The sequence below is a fragment of the Pleurodeles waltl genome, chromosome 11, assembly GCF_031143425.1.
Source record: "Pleurodeles waltl isolate 20211129_DDA chromosome 11, aPleWal1.hap1.20221129, whole genome shotgun sequence".
Taxonomy (NCBI): Eukaryota; Metazoa; Chordata; class Amphibia; order Caudata; family Salamandridae; genus Pleurodeles; species Pleurodeles waltl.
In genome coordinates, this window is record NC_090450.1 from 985626794 (window position 1) to 985645068 (window position 18275).

Here is an 18275-nt window from a genome sequence, read left to right on the forward strand (position 1 = left end):
AATGTGGAATGAGGGCTACTGATTTTTTTTTTATAAGTATACCCGCGCCTCTGGAATCAGTGGTGTATCTGGCATGCATCCTGAGGATGTAGCCACAGCTGTTGAGTACTTTGTAGTAATTACCTCAGCGGTGTGTTTCCTGTAACAGGGGAATGTGTGGCACATGACGTTTTAAGTGTTGCAAGACTAGCTTGGGTTTTATCTTGCTGCCGAGACTGTTGATGTTCCAGGACCAGACAGTCACATTCTGGGCTCAGACCGACATCGTAAAGAACCATCACAATGCTGAAATCAGGAATCGAGTTCCGGGGGCGCCCCGCAACCTCCAGTTGAAGTATTGCCATCTCCCCAAACAGTGCAGTGCAAACCCCTTCTGCCCCAAAACTAGGCTCAATTAACAGATAACTCATCACAAACAATGACAGTAGAATTGCTCCCCCAACTCCCCTCTCCCAGCAACCCTACATTGTGGTCTCGGAACTACCCATCACCCCAATTTGCAAAGCTCCCGTCACCCTAAATAGATCATCTAGTAGTGGGGATGAGTCGCTGCCTGCGCGGTGAAGGTGAGCGGATATCCAGTAGTCGAACATCTAGTGCATCCCCCTTAGTGAAAAGAATTACCTTGCCCATAGTCACTATGAGGCCGAGCCTTTCCTGAGCTCCTCACTCAGTCCACCAGGACATTCAAACAGCTGTTGTCTTGCATAACCCATACGATTCAGGAGAAGTTCCCAGGGACCCGTTTAAGAGTCAGTCTTGGAGAGGAACTGCTGGTGCCTCCCGCGTGGCATGGTCGGTTCGACTCAGTCAGTTCCAGTAGGCTGGGCCTTCCCGCGATCTCCATGTTTCTTCTCGACCACTCTTCAGCCAGTCCCAAGCCGCCTCTAGTGACACAAAGTGCCATGTCTTGCCACCTGCCACCACCCAAAGCTTTGCGGGGAACAGCATCATGTATTTTACCTCCTTGGCCCAAATTGCCGCCGTGACTTCATCAAATTTTTTGAGTTGGCACTATACCTGGAGGATGAAATCTGGAAAGAAATGGATGACCGCGTTATCCAGTTGCAGATCACCGTGGGACCTGTTTGCCTGTAGGATAGCATTGCGGTCCCAATAATTCAGAATCCTGGTGATAATTTTGGTGGGAGGGCCCCCGTTTTTGGAGGAGAGCCCAGTACCCTATGCGCCCATTCCACCAAAATAAATTGACAGTCTTTTTGGCTTGAGGTGATTTAAAACTGGGTCAACTACAAAAACATCTGGCCAGGGCCCTCCGGGACCTCAACCATTGTTCCTCTGGGACCTCCCCTCCTGGTCCTCGAGTCTGGCTGGCATCACTGAGCTTTGTTTAGACCCTCGAAATGCATTTCTGCCACCACCGAGTTCTCCGATATTTTGCCAAAATCTGCCCTCGGGTTGACCTCAACCCATCACCGCATCCAGCTTGGGTTCCAAAGGTGAGATAGAGCCCCTGAGGTCCTGTATAGCTGCCATGATGGTGCGTAACAAGGGCTCCCTGTTGTGCATTGGATTCTCATTAGAATGCCCCCCTTCAGGACGTACCGTTTGGCCCCCTGGGGTCACCATTCATATTGTGTACTTGTCTAGGATGTTGGTTTGGGCCGGTTTTGGGGTACGACCCCTGACCATTGCCCATGCTGTTTGCAAACTTCCCCCTGTTGTTCCCAGCTAAGAACTGTCCAACAAGGAGTATCCTTCTCTGGGCCCCAGCTGCCACGAGTTCTGGGAATGGCCCCACTGCCGCATGCACGCCGGTGCCCTTATTACCTCCTCTGTCTCTTGGGCTGGTCCCACTAATTGCCGTCCATCAGACAGTCCCCGGGGCCAGGATGCTCTGGATCCCCTCCTCGGTGCCAATCAGGGGTATTCTCCCCCCACCAGGTGCCCCCAACCACAGAGGTCCCAACCTAAGATGTTCACAGCTCTGCCCCCATGCAGGCCCGCGCCTTCCTCACTCTAGGACCGCTGGCACAGAGGTCAGTCCAGGCTGCTGGAGAAGCAGCTCTGCCAGGAGGCAGCCGCATGGAAGGGAGAGTCCCACCTCTCCCCTCCAGTTACTGGCACCACCCAGTCTGCAACTGTCGGGCCGCTGCTGCTGGTATGTGGCTTCACCGCGGCCCTGCAAGTCCTCACCCCATCCTGGTCCCTGGACTCTGCGGACTGCCACAGAGACACCCCCGCTGCCTCTTCACCTGTCGCGGCTCCCAGGAATCCGCTGCCACTTTTTTTGTTTTGTCCAAGGAGGGGCCCGCTGCAGTGTCAGCTGTGGTCGTGTTCATGCTCTGTCCTGCCCGCCAGGTAGGCCCTCCACAGGGGACTTCCCATGCCATCCACCATTTTGTTTCTTGGGCCGCCTCTCTCAGCAGTTATGGGATCCTCCGCCCCTCAGAAAGTCGTTTTGTGTGCTAAGGTGGGCAGCGAGCACAAGGCTATCAGCAATCCCTGAGTTCGATCAAGATTAATGACGGAGTGGGGGTTATTTGTGCAGGCGGTGAGGGAACTCTCACCCTGCGGCCAGCTCCCACCCCCGGGATTATTGCAGTTAGGAAAAGACAGTTGTCTAATACGTTTACATTTTCTTGCAGTGAGTGTGTTCATACGCATGTTAGAGTCCCAGTCACTGAGCCTGCACCATCTGTTTGAAGCACTGGTCTCACCTCATGGTCACTGCTCCTGCCCTGCTTCAGCTTCTGGACTAAACCCTGCTGGTTTGCTGTGTGTGCTTGTTTGTGCCCACATTTCAGATGAAATTGTGTATATTAACTCACATTAACAGTCAGGATGCTAAGTTGTTTTAACCTCTTCTAAATTCTCAGAGATTGCTGCCTCTTTCTTGGATATGGTCTGATGCCTGCGGCCGTGTCTGTTTCTTCTCTCTCTCGCTCTCTCTCTCTCTCCATCCTCTCACTCTTTCTCTCTCTCGCCTCTCTTTCTGGCCCCTCTCTCCGGCCCCTCTCTCCTCCCACCTCTCTCTCCCCACCCCTTTTTGTCTCTCCCTCTCTCTCACTCTTTCTTTCTCGCCTATTTTTGCCCCTACCTCTCTCTGCCTCTCTCCCCCTCCCTGTCTCCTTTTTCTCTCTGCCTCTTGCTCCACCCCTCCCTTTCTCTCTCACTGTCTCCCCACCTTTCTCCCTCCCTCTTTCTCTCTCTGCTTCTGTCGGTCTCTTCACCCTCTCCTCTCTCTCCCCCACCCCCTCTCTCCCTCTTACTTTCTCTCAGCTTTTCTGCCTCTCTCTTCATCCACTCCTCTCCCTCCCACTCCTATCTCTCTCCCCCTCTCTCTCATTTTCTGCTGCCTGTCTGACTTTCTCCTGGAAGTCGACTTCTGCCTTCTCTCTCTTCTCTCTCCTCGGTGCTCTTAGGTCCTTGTCTCCTCTCTTCTGCACTAACCTGCTCTGTTTTGCTTTCTCCTTTTAACCCTTTCGCCTCTGCCTGCAGAATGACACAAATAAGAGGCCCATTAACCGGAGTAACAGGGCTTCGGTGAATCTGCTGGATGTTCGTGACCCCAAACCTCAGCCCGTTGACTCCTGGGTCTAACTGTGCATGCCTGGTAGGTCTGCTGTAAGTTCTGTGCTTAACTCTGCACGCCTGATGCTCCCTGCTTCTTGGTGCTCTCAGGATTGGGTCCTGCATCTGTGGCTTTACTGTGCCCAGCTGATGCTGCCTGCTTCTTGGTGCTCTCAGGGTTGGGTCCTGCATCTGTGGCTTTACTGTGCCCAGCTGATGCTGCCTGCTTCTTGGTGCTCTCACGTTTGGGTCTGCTGTAGTTCTGTGCTCATCTCTGCACGTCTGATGTTTCCTGCTTCTTGGTGCTGTCAGTGTTGGGTCCCTGGTGGGTCTACTGTAGTTCTTTGCTTATCTTTGCTCATTAGATGTTTTCTGTTTCTTGGTGCACTCGTGGCTGGGTGTTGTGGTGGTCTTCCCTGCTTTTGTGGCTTAACTTTGCACGCATGTTACTTGTTGCTGCTTGGTGCACTCGCGGTGGGGTGTTGTGGAAAGTTTTGCCATAACATGGGATTTATCTCTGTTCACCTGGTGTTTGTGTCTTCGTGTTGTCAATGGAGGCTCTTGTGGTGGGATTTATCTTGAATATGTATGTTCAACCAACTGTCTCTTGGATATGTATGTTCAACCAACTGTCTCTTGGATATGTATGTTCAACCAACTGTCTCTTGGATATGTATGTTCAACCAACTGTCTCTTGGATATGTATGTTCAACCAACTGTCTCTTGGATATGTATGTTCAACCAACTGGATCTTGAATATGTATGTTCAACCAACTGGATCTTGAATATGTATGTTCAACCACCTGTCTCTTGATCATGTATGCTTAATCAACTGGCTCTTGAATATGTATGTTCAACCAACTGTCTCTTGAATGTGTGTTCAACCAGCTGGCTCTTGAATATGTATGTTCAACCACCTGTCTCTTGATCATGTATGTTTAATCAACTGGCTCTTGAATGTGTATGTACAAACAACTGTCTCTTGGATATGTATGTTCAACCAACTGGCCATTGAACATATATGTTCAACCAACTGGCACTTAAACATGTGTGTTCAACCACTTGGCTCTTAAATATATATGTACAACCAACTGTCTCTTGAATATGTATGTTCAACCAACTACCTCTTAAATGTGTGTTCAACCAGCTGGCTCTTGAATATGTATGTTCAACCACCTGTCTCTTGGATATGTATGTTCAACTAACTGGTCCTTGAACATGTATGTTCAACCAACTGGCTTTGAAACATGTGTTCAACCAACTTGCTCTTGAATATGTATGTTCAGCCAACTGGCTCTTGAACATATATGTTTAGCCAAGTGTCTCTTCAATGTGTATCTTCAACCAACTACCTCTCGAATATGCATGTTCAACCAACTGTCTCTTGAACATGTATGTTCAACCGTCTCTTTAACATCTAGGTTTAATCAACTGGCTCTTGAAAATGTATGTTCAACCAACAGCCTCTTGAACGTGTATCTTCAACCAGCTATCTCTTGATTGGTTCATGGTACCCCTACAACTTGTGATGTCGTACATACTTTAAGAGCACCAAAGCATATCAGTTACACCATGTGAACTCACACACTGTCAACATACATGACATCTGCATATAAACTTCAGTCCCTAAAAAGTTGTTTGAGTTTGTATAAATCTTTCTCAGTGCAAGTGCATTGACCTTAGCACCAAGTACTTCACTCGTCACATTAATTATTCGAATGCTTGGCGACTCCCACTACGCACAAGCAGAGATGAGGACACCTGCCTTTCTAAGTGTCTTGCAATAAAGAAAAGTATTGCTTTTTTACTAGAAGACATTGAGGCAGTGTGTGTCAGGCCCAGATGATTTGGCTTAAGGGGCGTCGAAAGGTGGCCTATGAGCAGAGGGCAGGAAGTGGGAGGCGGTTGCTAGTCAATGGACAGGAGGCGGGAACTAGTTTCTAGTCATTGGGCATGAGGTGGTATGTGGTTTCAGGGCACTGGACGGGAGATGTGAGCTGGTTCCTGGTCAGGACCGGAGGTAGATGTTAAACAGCATGTTAAAGCTGGTTCAAGATAAATGGACATATGGTGTAACTAGTATCATAACTTTGGATTAGATCGAAGTAATAATATTCAGATTTATAGAGCACAAAGTGTCACAGAGCTGAAGTCCAGCTCACGGAGGCCCAAATACCTCTAAATTATCGTAGAATCAGCCCGATCTGAATAGCCAGGTTTTTATTTGTTTATGGACAGGGGATTCCGATGGGTCTTGACGGACTGCGAGAGGCAGAGAGGTCCAGAGTTTTGCGCTCTCTAGTCACTTTGGGGAATCTAGCCAGCAAGGCCCCAGAGGATCTAAGGTTCCTAGAAGGTATGTAGGGTTTAATAAGAGTATAAATACTGTGGTCCCTTGTTTGCAAACGCCTTGTGGCGATAGCACAAGGCTTTGAAGGAAAGTCTCTGCTTCAGTGGAAGCCAGTGCAGCTTGTAGAGCGCGGTTCCCATGGACGCCTGTCTAGGATATCCAACAGAAGGCGAGCCTTAGCGTTCTGCACTCGCTGGAGTCTCTTCAGCCAGGTCTGTGCCACCCCTAGATACAGGATATTGCAGTATTCCAGCCTGGACATCACCAGCGCTTGGACTACTGATTTTATTTGCAGATTCTGGCAGGAAGCATAAGATTCTTGAGGGCCTTTAGGATCCCAAAAAGTTGCCCTGCAAGAGCGGTGATTTGGCTTTCAAAGTGAGCTTCTTATCAAACCATATGTCCTGGTTTTTTACCCTGGGCTTCGGAGGAGGTAAAGAGCTGAGGTTATCAGGCCACCAGGCAGTGGACCAGATGGAAGTTTGTTTGCCCAGGATTAGAACCTCAGTCTTTCCAGCATTGAACTTAATACAGTTTTAATCCATCCACGAGGAAACCTCACCGAGACAAGACCTTAAGGGAGTGACCATGTTGACAGAATTCTGTGACAGGGTGATGATGATCTGAGGGTCATCAGCATAAATTTAATGATGATAAATCCATGTCATTTGATGACCTCAGCCGAGGGGGCGCATGTATAACTTAAAGTTGGACTCCGGGAGGAGCCCTGTGGCACTCCCTGCTGCAATGGAAGCACCTGAGAGTAAAAGGGTTTTTGAAACACCGGGAAGGTGCGCTCCCGCAGAGAGGGGACAACCCACCGCAAAGCTTTCTGTCCGACACTGCAGCTCCACAATCGCTTGATCAGGAGTATTGGGGACACTGTGTCAAATGCTGTACTGAGATCGAACATTAGCAGTGCTACAATGTCACCCACGTCCAAAACCTGGCGGATAAATTCTGTTTCAAGCAGCAAGGCTGACTCTGTGCTTAAAGAACGGTGAAATGCCGACTGCGCCCTGTGCAGTAGGTCGTTAGTCTTGGGGAGCAGTCATTGAGATGACAGGAGCATCAGAAGAGTAGATTACAGTATCTCCCTTGACACCTGTACAACGTGTCTCATTTTGGGGAGCAATGATAGACATGAAAGTAGCATCAGAAGAGCAAATTACCAAACTTTACTTGACACCTGCACGAGGTTTTGAATTTTGGGGAACAGTCATACACGCTGGGAGCATCAGAAGAGCAGATTACTGTATCTTACTTGATACCAGCGAGAGGAATCTCATCTCAAGGAGCAGTCACAGACATGTCAAGAGCATCAGGAGAGGAGATTACCAGATCTTACTTGACAACTACACAAGGTATCACGTCTTGGGGATCAATCATAGACATACCAAGAGAATCAGAACAGCAGGCCACATGATCTCACTTGACACCTGCAGGAGGTATCGCATCTCAAGGAGCAGTCATAGACATGTCAAGAGCATCAGGAGAGGAGATTACCAGATCTTACTTGACAACTACACAAGGTATCACGTCTTGGGGATCAATCATAGACATACCAAGAGAATCAGAACAGCAGGCCACATGATCTCACTTGACACCTGCAGGAGGTATCGCATCTCAAGGAGCAGTCAGAGACATGTCAAGAGCATCAGGAGAGGAGATTACCAGATCTTACTTGACAACTACACAAGGTATCACATCTTGGGGAGCAGTCATAGACATACCAAGAGAATCAGAACAGCAGGTTACATGATCTCTCTTGACACGTGCATGAGGTATCGCATCTTGATTTATCTTACTTGACATCTGCACAAGGTATTGCATTTTGGGGAGCAGTTTTAGACATCCTGAGAGCATCAGGAGAAGAAGAAGGGGAGCACTTCTGTCCTTGTTTGCTAGAACCTGTTCGGCACCCTAAGTGGGCCTGGTTGAAGAGTCTGTCCACGCCTGAAGCCCACAGTGGGCATCGGTCAGCAAGTCCTTCTCTTCCACGTGGCTTAGTGACCGCGGCTCTTTCAGTCCACTTGCCCAAAGTAGCCTTTTGGTAGTCTGTCTGTAGTTGTCCTGCTTTTTGGGATCCAGTGTGGATTCTTCTAGAGTGGATTTTTCAGGCTGTCCGAGTAGGACTCCTCAAAGGAGGAGGTGTTCAGAATGTTTCAAACTGCCCAGAAGACTTTGGCCAATGGCTGGAGTTTCTTGGAAGCCGGTCAGCGTCCAGGTCAGCCAGGGTCATAATTTGCAACTGGAGATGTATTAGTTTAGACTTATATTAATAATAATGGCATCTCACGGAAGACACAGTGCAATTAAAGAACGTTGTGCAGTATAAGCATGTGTTTCAAACTACAATTAGAATGTCAATGTTCAAGGTATCCGAGGCACTCGTGTGAATAAATACGTGAATGTCCGTGTCTATTATGATAGATCCAGTCTTCTTCTTGCCATAGAAATGTCTCAAGTACACAATAGCCAACAGCTTTAATCCAATCTTCTTATTTATTTGGAGATGTGCCAAACAGCAATAGCCAAGAGTCAACAGCCAACATGTGTTTCGTTGTGCGAAAAATAGTCGCAATGACTTCCTCAGGGCTGTAAATGATACAATTTTCCATATTTACAAGTTAAAAAACAAATCCGATCCGTCATTTAACAAGTTAATTACAATTTTAACCCATCACCAACATCGAAAATGTGCTTAACAATTTATCATATGGGTGAACTCAAACCTTAACGTGTTGAAAATCTTGCAATTTTAATAGTGATTGTTTCGCCGAAAAACATATATATCTTTTCATTGTGTTTATACGATACAAGTGATGTGACTTTAATATTAATGAACTCTGACTAGAGAAAAGAGGCAAGTAATGTTGGGGAGAATATGAAATTCCTCATGAATGGAATTGCTGAAAGTGGAGATACCAAACCTTGCCCATTTGCACATACCACAATGTCCACATTTATAAAAACCTTTGTTACGAGTGGTGAGCCAATTGTCATTGGATTTAATACAGGGGTAGCTAGGACATAGGACGCTCTTTAGGTTTCTGCATCTCCGATATGTGAATGAAGGAGTTTCAGAAATAGAACCCTTCAGATTCACATCTGCTAGTAACACATGCCAATGTTTTTTCATACACCTATGTAACAGGGCAGAAGTCTGTGTGTAGTTCACAATGCAACGAATTTCCTCACTGCATTGTTTCAGCTTATGGCTCAAAGTATCTTTTCTGATTATTTTCATAATCCTGTTACGGGCTCGTTTCAGAATATGTGGCCAATCAGCCCTTGCGTACACGCTTTGGGGGAGTGAAAGGGAAACTCCCGTACTGATTGATACTTTCGTTATTGTCCGTTTCTACTTCACGGTAGGTGTTATTTTGGATTTGTCATTTTATACTTCTATGAGTGGTGCCCCAATAATAAACTTGTCAGTTAAACTAGTATACTCTAAACCTCTGTAGATAATCGTAATTGGATTGTATGCCGCGATTGAACTAAGTTCGCACAATCTGTTTGGAGTACTATGACTATGGATTTGTTCTTAAAGGTATGCTTCTTGAAACTCTGAGCTTGGGCCTAACGGAGATACATTTTCTCTGGCTAGTTTGGTGATACTTGGGGTCTATAACGTCCAGGCTTCCTACTAATTCTTTCTTTAATTACTTCACTAATTTCACCTGTGCGTGGTGGCGGAATTAATATTGAAGTCACATCACTTGTATCGTATAAACACAATGAAAAGATATATATGTTTTTCAGCGAAACAGTCACCATTAAAATTGCAAGATTTTCAACACGTTAAGGTTTGAGTTCACCCATATGGCAAATTGTTAAGCACATTTTCGATGTTGGTGATGGGTTAAAATTTTAATCAACTTGTTAAATGACGGATCAGATTTGTTTTTTAACTTGTAACTATGGAAAATTGTATCATTTACAGCAGTGGTTCCCAACCTGTGGTCCGCGGACCCCCAGGGGTCCGTGACACATTCCCAGGGGTCCGCAGGCCTGGACTGGGAGGAAGACACTTCTCCAGATGGGGCCTCTGACAAACGTGTTTGTGTTTTCATATTTATTACTTCCTTTGTTTAGCAGTTTTAAACGCACTGCAAAGCTCCTTGTACTGCAAAAATAAAAGCCTCAAGCTAACTTAAGTGATTAATGTATCTGCTGGAGAGAGATGGGAGTTTTGTGCAGTGGCAGTTTTGACTCAAAGGTAGCGCAGATGGTTAATAAGCCTGCTGCAAAGAAAGTGTATCATGCGAAGGACAGTATTTTATGTGCATGGCACAGTGGGTTACTGCTTTTGTCAAAGAGATTCTTTTGTTACTGTGCAGTTCATAATCGTAATTAGCACAGTGAGCTGTGAACAGCCATTAAAGAGCTGCGTGCAAACCGCATGGCACAAATTAGAAAGTTCTTTTTTTCCTTGTCTTTCATTTTCCTTATGCTGCTAAAAAAAGGTTTGCTTGTGTAGAAATACATTCTTATTGCTAACGCAGTGCTTAATTTGTGCTTTGTTGTTTCCGGTGCTGAGCACCGGCGCTTATTTTTTAGGGCTGGGGCTTATTTTTCTGCCTCAAGCATTTTCTGCTAGCAAAAGACACATATGGGAAAGACGGAGGAAGGGAAAAAAGAAAAAGGCGTCCCAAAGGGAGAAAGTAGAAAGCTGCTAGAGTGAGCTGAAGTGGCAGGGAGTGGCTGTAAATGGATTGAAGAGGCCCGAGATAGCTTCAGGATTATGCTGCCTCAGTATTCCCACATTTAATTTCAGCAGCTGCGTGTTTAAGAGGAGGGCTTTGGGCAACGGCATGTTTTTATTTACAAATGAAGCATTGTGCTAACGTCATCGCTAATAACTGTGCTGTGTTCTGAATCCTAAGTTTATGCTTCTCCGGACCAAGCACTCTTAGAAAATGCCTACCAGTGTGGATGACGTGAATCCTACACCTTGTAGTCCCCTGTAAAGTGCCCTGACACCCTATAGTGGTATGAGAGGTGCTATAAAACAAATGAAGTACATGTGACAGAAAGGCTAGGGAGAGATGAGAGACCCTTATGGTTTACTTCCTTTCCCCTTCACTTATTTATGTGAAAAAGCTTTCTCAGATCTTGCATACCTAAAAAATAAAAACAGAAATCGCTCCGGAAATGTAGAATCTGACCTGAGGATTCACCTTTCCTAAATAAAAACCAAACATTGAAAAGGTAGTTGCCGAGATGCAGCGCCAACCTCCCCAATAAAATGTTTTGATTTTGGGATATTTTTTCAACATAAAATAATTTTATCTTGAGTAATTTGAGTATTTATTTGGTGTGTACTTGTTATATTTTTTGCGAATTACTGTTTTAATGTTTGAAAATTAAATCGTACAAATTGCTGGGGGTCCCCGGCTTCCAGTAATGATTCATTGGGGGTCCTCAGGAGTCAAAAGGTTGGGAACCACTGATTTACAGCCCTGAGGAAGTCATTGCGACTATTTTTCGCACGACGAAACACGTGTGGGCTGTTGACTCTTGGCTATTGCTGTTTGGTACATCTCCAAATAAATAAGAAGATTGGATTAAAGCTGTTGGCTATTGTGTACTTGGAACATTTCTATGACAAGAAGAAGACTGGATCTATCATCATAGACACGGACATTCACGTATTTATTCACACGAGTGCCTCGGATACTTTGAACATTGTCATGTTTCTCTCCTAGAGAAGTGTGGAGGGATTGGGAGGATCCTCCTTCCGGGAGCACCGTGTTATTGTAATTTGGCTTATTAAGGATATATGGTGGATTTGTCGTGAGCGCCAGCCCTATATAAATAAATCCCCCACTTTCAATTGATACAATTAGAATGTCACATAATTAAGCGCTGTAGGTCACGGTCAGGGTGTATCTTGGCTGTTAAAGCCCCGAGTTATAGGATGAGGGACTTGATAGAACAAGGCAGAAGGGCTATAATGTTACTAGGACCTTCCATCCATTAAAGGTGGGAATTGGTAAATAAACCGGGAGAAACAGAAAGGCGGAGATTGGAATTTCGTAGCAGAAGGTCCGTAACAGCCATTATTGGCCCTGAGCCACGTCATTGGAGCTCTCAACATTCCACGGTTCTATTAATAACCAGTCAGCCCTGACGTTTCTAAGCGCTATAACTAATATATTTTACTATTACCATCTTGTAATGGTAATCAATTTACCGACTTTGGAAGGACAGACTGTGCCTTGAACTCTACTCTTCAATTACTAAGCACGTAACCAAACTGTTAACTCAATAGATAATCTAGAAAGACAGTACATATTGTCTTCACAGGATTTGTTATTGAAAGAATTTTATAAATCGTTGAGAGCTGGACATGTGTAAGCTAAGGTGTATCGTCAGTCATGTTTTACTGAGAATGCCGGACTTCATTCTCCTATGACTGAGAAAGATAGTGTGAATTTACAGAAATATGCTCTAATTTTAGCTTCTGGGCACCTTCCATCACCTCTATGGGAAAATCATGAGAAAACAGTTTTCTCTCAAACATGATTTATGAAATCCCAGCAGAAGGGGTTTAGGGTGAAATACTCATGTTTACTCTGGCAGCTCAATACAATCTTAAAGATCTCCTTACAGCTATTATGTGCATCCTTAAAGCTTTGTGAGTGAAATGTGCAGCAAGCAAGCTTTATGTTCTTATGACAAGTATTAATGGCTTGTTTATAGAGCCCTCCTCTTTGTAATGTCATCTCTAGGATCGTTCTAGTTTTTTTTAATTTATTTTTTTTACAAGCAAGATCATGTGAAAACCAGCGGGCCGAATGAGATTGTCCACTCTTCCGGGTGGTCAATCCTGGCACCGGCACATCGGCTGCATCCATGAGCCCGTTTGCTGACTGAGATGTCACCAGCAGCGACCACCTCTGTGAGCTTGGGTCTAGAAGAGATTAAAGCCTCCTGGAGATCCGAAATTGCTACTTTATTCCAAGGCTGTGCGGCAGTGACCTACTTCACTCTCCTTAGGTGAAGGTAGGGGCCCAACAAATGATCAGACCAGACTGTTTTCCTCGGGAAATCCAACCAGACCTAAATATTGGACAGTACCTGATCAATGGCAGGACCAGCCCTGTGTGTCAGGCCCATGGGTATCAGAGTGGTTGAAAGCTGCTAATGTTTCTATAAAGCGCTTCACCAAGGGGTCCTCCGTATTGTCCATCTGAATATTAGTCGCTTAACACTGTTAACATTTTAAAATTAAAAAAGCATCCCTTTTGGAAGATAATGAGACCCCCAAGGTTTCAATTGATGTGAGGTCTCACCTATAGGTGTGTGAGATAACGGCTGGGCCCCAGGCAAAATAATTTGCCATTTGGAGGACTCCCTTTCCCTAGCACAAAGGTGATTGTAAGAATATTTCTTTCAATCTAGCACCCTCTTGTGGCCTTTTGTAGTAGTTCTATTAGGCATGTGGTTAAAATTACCTTGATCAAATGGGAATGGCGGTGGCTGGCAAGTTAATGCCTTCAGTTGCCATATCCTAAAAATTGCTTGCGTGGATCCTCCTCTGTCACTCACACCTTGATAGATGAAACTGGTCCCAGCACCTATGTTTTTATCAGTACCCAAAGTTTTGGAATGCTGACTAACTCAGCACACACCTAATATTAGTAGTTATAGAAATGATCCCTGTTACTATACAGACATCTAGCACTTAATACTACGAGCCAGCATCGGAGTACTCCCATGTATTTCAGATGTGAAGCAACTGAGTCCCAGAAAGACATGATTTGTTCACGATCACACAGTGTACCATAGGTGGGAAGCCAGTATTAGACGTTGATTGTGTCAGCAATTTAACCACAAGCCCACAGCTGATCCAATGTGAGGGTACGAAACAGTGTCCCTTTGTGTTTTGGGTTTCTTCTGTAACACAGAGGTTCTCTTGTTAACTGTGTGAAGTTCTGGCCCAAGCTTTTTCCAGCAACCCCATTGTTTCAAGGCAATGGGTGCTGGAGGACCAGGTGCCCTTGGTGTCTGGCAGGAGTGGATTCTTTGAAAAGTGCACATCAGAGAGCTGGGCAGGAGACTTGATTATGAAGTGAGATGCCCACTCTGTTCTTCAAGCACTGGGATTCAGTTTTTATGGTTGAGTGGGCAAAGCGCTCTGTCCCCGGTGTAACCTCTCTATGGGCCTGCAAATGATCCCACATCACGCCCATCTGTTTGGTTGCTTCCTGGGCTTGACTTGTAAAATCCACTTGATTTCATTAGTGAAAGGCATATATACGTCATGCCTCTTCCGGTGTTTAGCCCTTCTCGAGCAAACCGGCCAACTACTGAAAACATACGAGGCTCAATGTTTTCCGTATGGTTTCTGAACTACTTTTTATTTTTATTTCGTAGGCAGCGTGATCTCGCTAGGCAGTAATAGAGCGCTTTGCATGACATCAACCCTGTTAAATGGATAATTGCACTTTTACCGATACGTTTCACTGCGAGTGAACTTCTGTTTCCTTTTGTGTGTCTGCATTGTGCTCATGGTGGCTCTCAGCTCACGTATGTGAAACTGTTTTTCTTTTCAGTTTATGTGGCAAGAAAAGTCCGGTTAGGAGTTTTAAATGCTAGTAGCTCTAACTCGAGCAAACGCGAGACCCATTGCATTGCAAATGCTTGTTAATGTTTCCAACCAACAATATATTTGACCTACAGCGGAGAGAGAAGCTGTGCAAAATTAATAATTATTCCGGAACCCCCTTTTAAGGAAACGGGTGAGAAGTTGTATACAGAGAGCAAAGACAGAGCTGGGAAATTGTGGTGAATATACTGCTAGAGGGGACAGGTGGATGGAGTGGCAAGGAGCGAGGTCCAATGTCAGAACCTTTGTCAAATGTGAAAGTCAGTTTTAGGGCCTGTTAGCTTTTTCATTGTGCTGCTCTCTGTTAGCTAATCTTTTGTTTTTCCGGCTGGTGCTTTGCTACCATCAGCTCCCTCTGCCATGTTTTGTCCTTTTGCAAGAGTTTCCAACGTTAGGCAAGGACTGTGGATCTATGTCTGAATTCTTATATATCCACATGGCATAAATTTGCATACAGCTAATATAAATGGGAATAGTTTATAGGGTTAGTGGTTACCCCTAAAAGCTGGCATAGATTTAGCCTGCTTGGACCAAGCATTCACACTCCTGTTCTATAGCTGAGATGCCTGCTTTTAAAAGCCTGATGTTCATAGTAGATAACCTGTAAGGTGCTCTTGGTGAGGAAGAATTTAACGCTGGTACCATGACACGGTCAGGGTCGGTGGTACATAAAGGCAAGTGTGGGCAGCTGCCTTACAGTGTAACCAAAAATTACCACTGGAGGGCACCAGATTTCAGCATATTACCACAAAAGTGGACTTCTGGCTATATGAAAGTGAGCACCCAAACTGAATATTTTGCATGGGTTTCTGAAAATTCTTCCACTGTTACAACGGGTAGTACAATGATTCTTGATATGCCCATTTCTCACATTAAACAACTTTTCTATTTTGTTTCTTTCTCTCCCAGGGCTAAAGTCCAACGTGTTGTGTTTTTTTTATAGCAAGGAACGGCAGACTGAAAACCACAAGGAGGATGCTCCTTTCAACCACCACTGCCATTCAGGGTCTTTGTAGGACATTTTTTCAGCCAACCCGTTGCTGACACAGTGGAGTGGGAACAGAACAACCATCGTACAGCTATTGCATATACAGCCTTGCCTTATGCAGCAAGACCATTCTTATTTTTTTATTCAGATTCTTTTGCCAGTTTTTCAGCTACATTCCCATCAGGCATCATAACTCTTTTCAAATAACCTTCTAAAAACCACAGACTTCAAAAACTTGCATTGTACTGGCTGAAACATTTGGTAGGTCGAATTGTGGATGAATCCGGAGCAGGTTCTGCGACTGGAGCACGAAACGTGGTTTCTGAAGCGATTGTAAGGTGTGGTCACAAAAAGGAGAGAAAAAACTATGAGCACTTTGTTGAGACTCTACATTTTGGGGGACGAACTGTGAATTTTAAATGACTTTTGCGGACTAGCTGATGCTTCTTTTTTTTTTTCTTTTTTTTTCTAAGAGGCGCAAAGATGATGCTTTTAAGTGTGGTGAAGTCAAGTGGAGGGTGAAGAGGAATGTTGGGTTTGTGGTGGAAAGTTACAGGGTAGAAGTGAAAATGTTTCAGTGCAGTTTTTGCGGACTGCTTACCTCCTCATCAGCAGATACCGGGATGAGTTGCCTGGTACATGTGAGCCTGGTCTGTTTGTTTCCCATCAGAAGGATGGCAAAAATGTTACCAGAATTCTTTGTCTCCAGGAACATGGGAGGCAGGAGGGGCACACGCCTACTATGCTAACCACGAGCCACAATTTTAGAGTGTTTTGGGTAGGGTCAGCGTTTTTGGGCACCGCAACACAAACAAGGCTTGCAGTGGGTTAGACTACAGGTGGAAAGAGAAGGGAACAAGGGAAGAATTTTGGATCTAGAAAGAAGACGTTGTTCTGCTTTGATAGATGTCAGTCTACAGCACGGTAATGCGATTATGTGTAGTCTAGTTAAGGGAGCCTATATGCTCCAAGGCAAAGAGGTTGGGGGGATAGATTTGGCTAATAAAACAAATACACCACTCGGTTACCTGTCTGGGAGCCTTGAATAATGGGCTTTAAGAAGAGAATTTCTTGGAGGCCTTTTAGCTGTGGCCACCACATTTTATTTTCTTCTCCACGGGGCACTGATTGTGGTATTAGATATTCCAGCCCAGGACACACTTGCATCGTTTATCAATGTGACGCCTTGGGGTAATTTGCTTTGTCTATGCCATGGGGACAGAGTAATGAATACTAAATTGTGCCAAAGAACTCCCAAATTTCCATCTGTTTTTTCCACTTATGTGGGTCAAAACAGAGAAGAATACCTAAGGTGCATGGGTCTGCTGTCAAATCATCACTGGTCATTGTTGCAGTTATCTTTTCTATATGTACATTTACGAAACATTTTTCGCATTGGACAACAGGCCCTATGTACAAAACTAAAGCTCAGAATTTCCTCAAGTAAGTAAAATATAAAAGTGTTGGGGGTAGTCAATCAGAAATTGGATACCTTTTTTCAGAATGCTTGTAAGACTTGTAATTTTGGATTCTCAGGCGAGAGTCGGGCTCTTTCTGTGAGGATTGTTGCAACGATACAGGAAGCGAGTCCGACGAGCAGCATATTCAAGGGGGCTTGATTGTTCAATCCAAGTTGTGGTGTGGCTATTTCTGTTGGAGGTAAGAATGTTTAGACTACCTTTATGGGTCTGTGTGGCACCTGGGATGCAAGTAGCGACGCCCAAGTGTGTTCCTGGAGATCACGAGCCGGACAGCTTTCACGTGGCTTACATTACGTGAACTTGCCACGTCTGCGACCACCAGTCTCAGTGAAGTAACATCTCAGGAATGGAAAACCTGGTGGACACCAGTTGGACCAGCATATGTTCCTCCATGGAAGAGCAAACCCACTTAGATCTGATGCCGCGACTTGTTTGAGCGATACTCTGTGCTGGGGTGGTGCAACACACTTGTACTAAGTAGAGTAGCCTAGCCCAACAATCTCGATGACTTTTTTGAGAACCTATAAAGTTTGTTGAATCATCCAGAGAGCTGGTCTGAGGTGGTCTTCTGTAGAAGGTTTGCCCAATACTGTGAGAGTAAGCGTCTGACAACCATGTGTTCTTCTCTCATGGGCAGCTGTTGTCACATTTTGCTGTGCTTGGGCAAGTCAACTGTGCAATATTTTTATTTTGGCTTACCCACTTCATTAAAAAATCTACTGGACTCCTTTCAGTCATGAATCTGGAAATCGCTTCTCACAGGAAATCAAACAGACAGCCCTCTTCAGCTCCCGCTTGCGCTATTTTTCCTGGGTGCTTTTGGTTTTGCGACCGAAAATTTCTTTGAAATGAGGTTCTATAAAGACATCATAGATTAACAGTGTTTATAAATGCTAACACTTTTTTATTTTATTTTACCATAGGCTGTTAACAAAGTCGCACGATATCGAGTGTTTTTTCGCCAGCTGAGTTTTTTCCTTTTAATTTGCGTTGTGAAATCTGACGGATGCTTTATATTTTTTGATGATAAAGAAAAAAAAAAGACTATTGCTGTAGGATATGTACGTATTTTCAATACAAGATATCAGTGTGCTTCAGTGATAGAGATCATTGAATGTGTTTCTGTGGGAGGGTTGTCCTTCTTGCCCGCGCCACACTTGGTTTAGTTTTCCTATGATGATGGAGAAAGTCATTTGAATATTGAAGGCATGATTTTATACCCCAAGAATGCAACCTGAAGAGCACAGCAGTGTCCTGGGGGCAGGCCTGTCCAGTCACATCATGTTGATAGAAACCTGGCAC

General features: G+C 44.9%; 1 protein-coding gene across 7 annotated transcripts in view; it reads left to right on the plus strand.

The window, feature by feature from the left end:
• The window catches only part of ARVCF (ARVCF delta catenin family member), a 442211-nt gene extending 424146 nt beyond the window's left edge, over positions 1-18065 (plus strand). For 3 of the 7 annotated variants that reach the window (XM_069215286.1, XM_069215288.1, XM_069215287.1), the window contains 2 exons: positions 3463-3577; positions 15414-18065. In XM_069215286.1, coding sequence (XP_069071387.1) covers positions 3463-3564 — 102 coding nt within the window. In that variant the 3' untranslated portion in view covers positions 3565-3577; positions 15414-18065. The remainder of the gene's footprint in view (positions 1-3462; positions 3578-15413) is intronic. The other 4 variants (XM_069215290.1, XM_069215292.1, XM_069215289.1 and 1 more) reach the window with 2 other exon arrangements.
• The last annotated feature ends 210 nt before the right edge of the window (positions 18066-18275 follow it).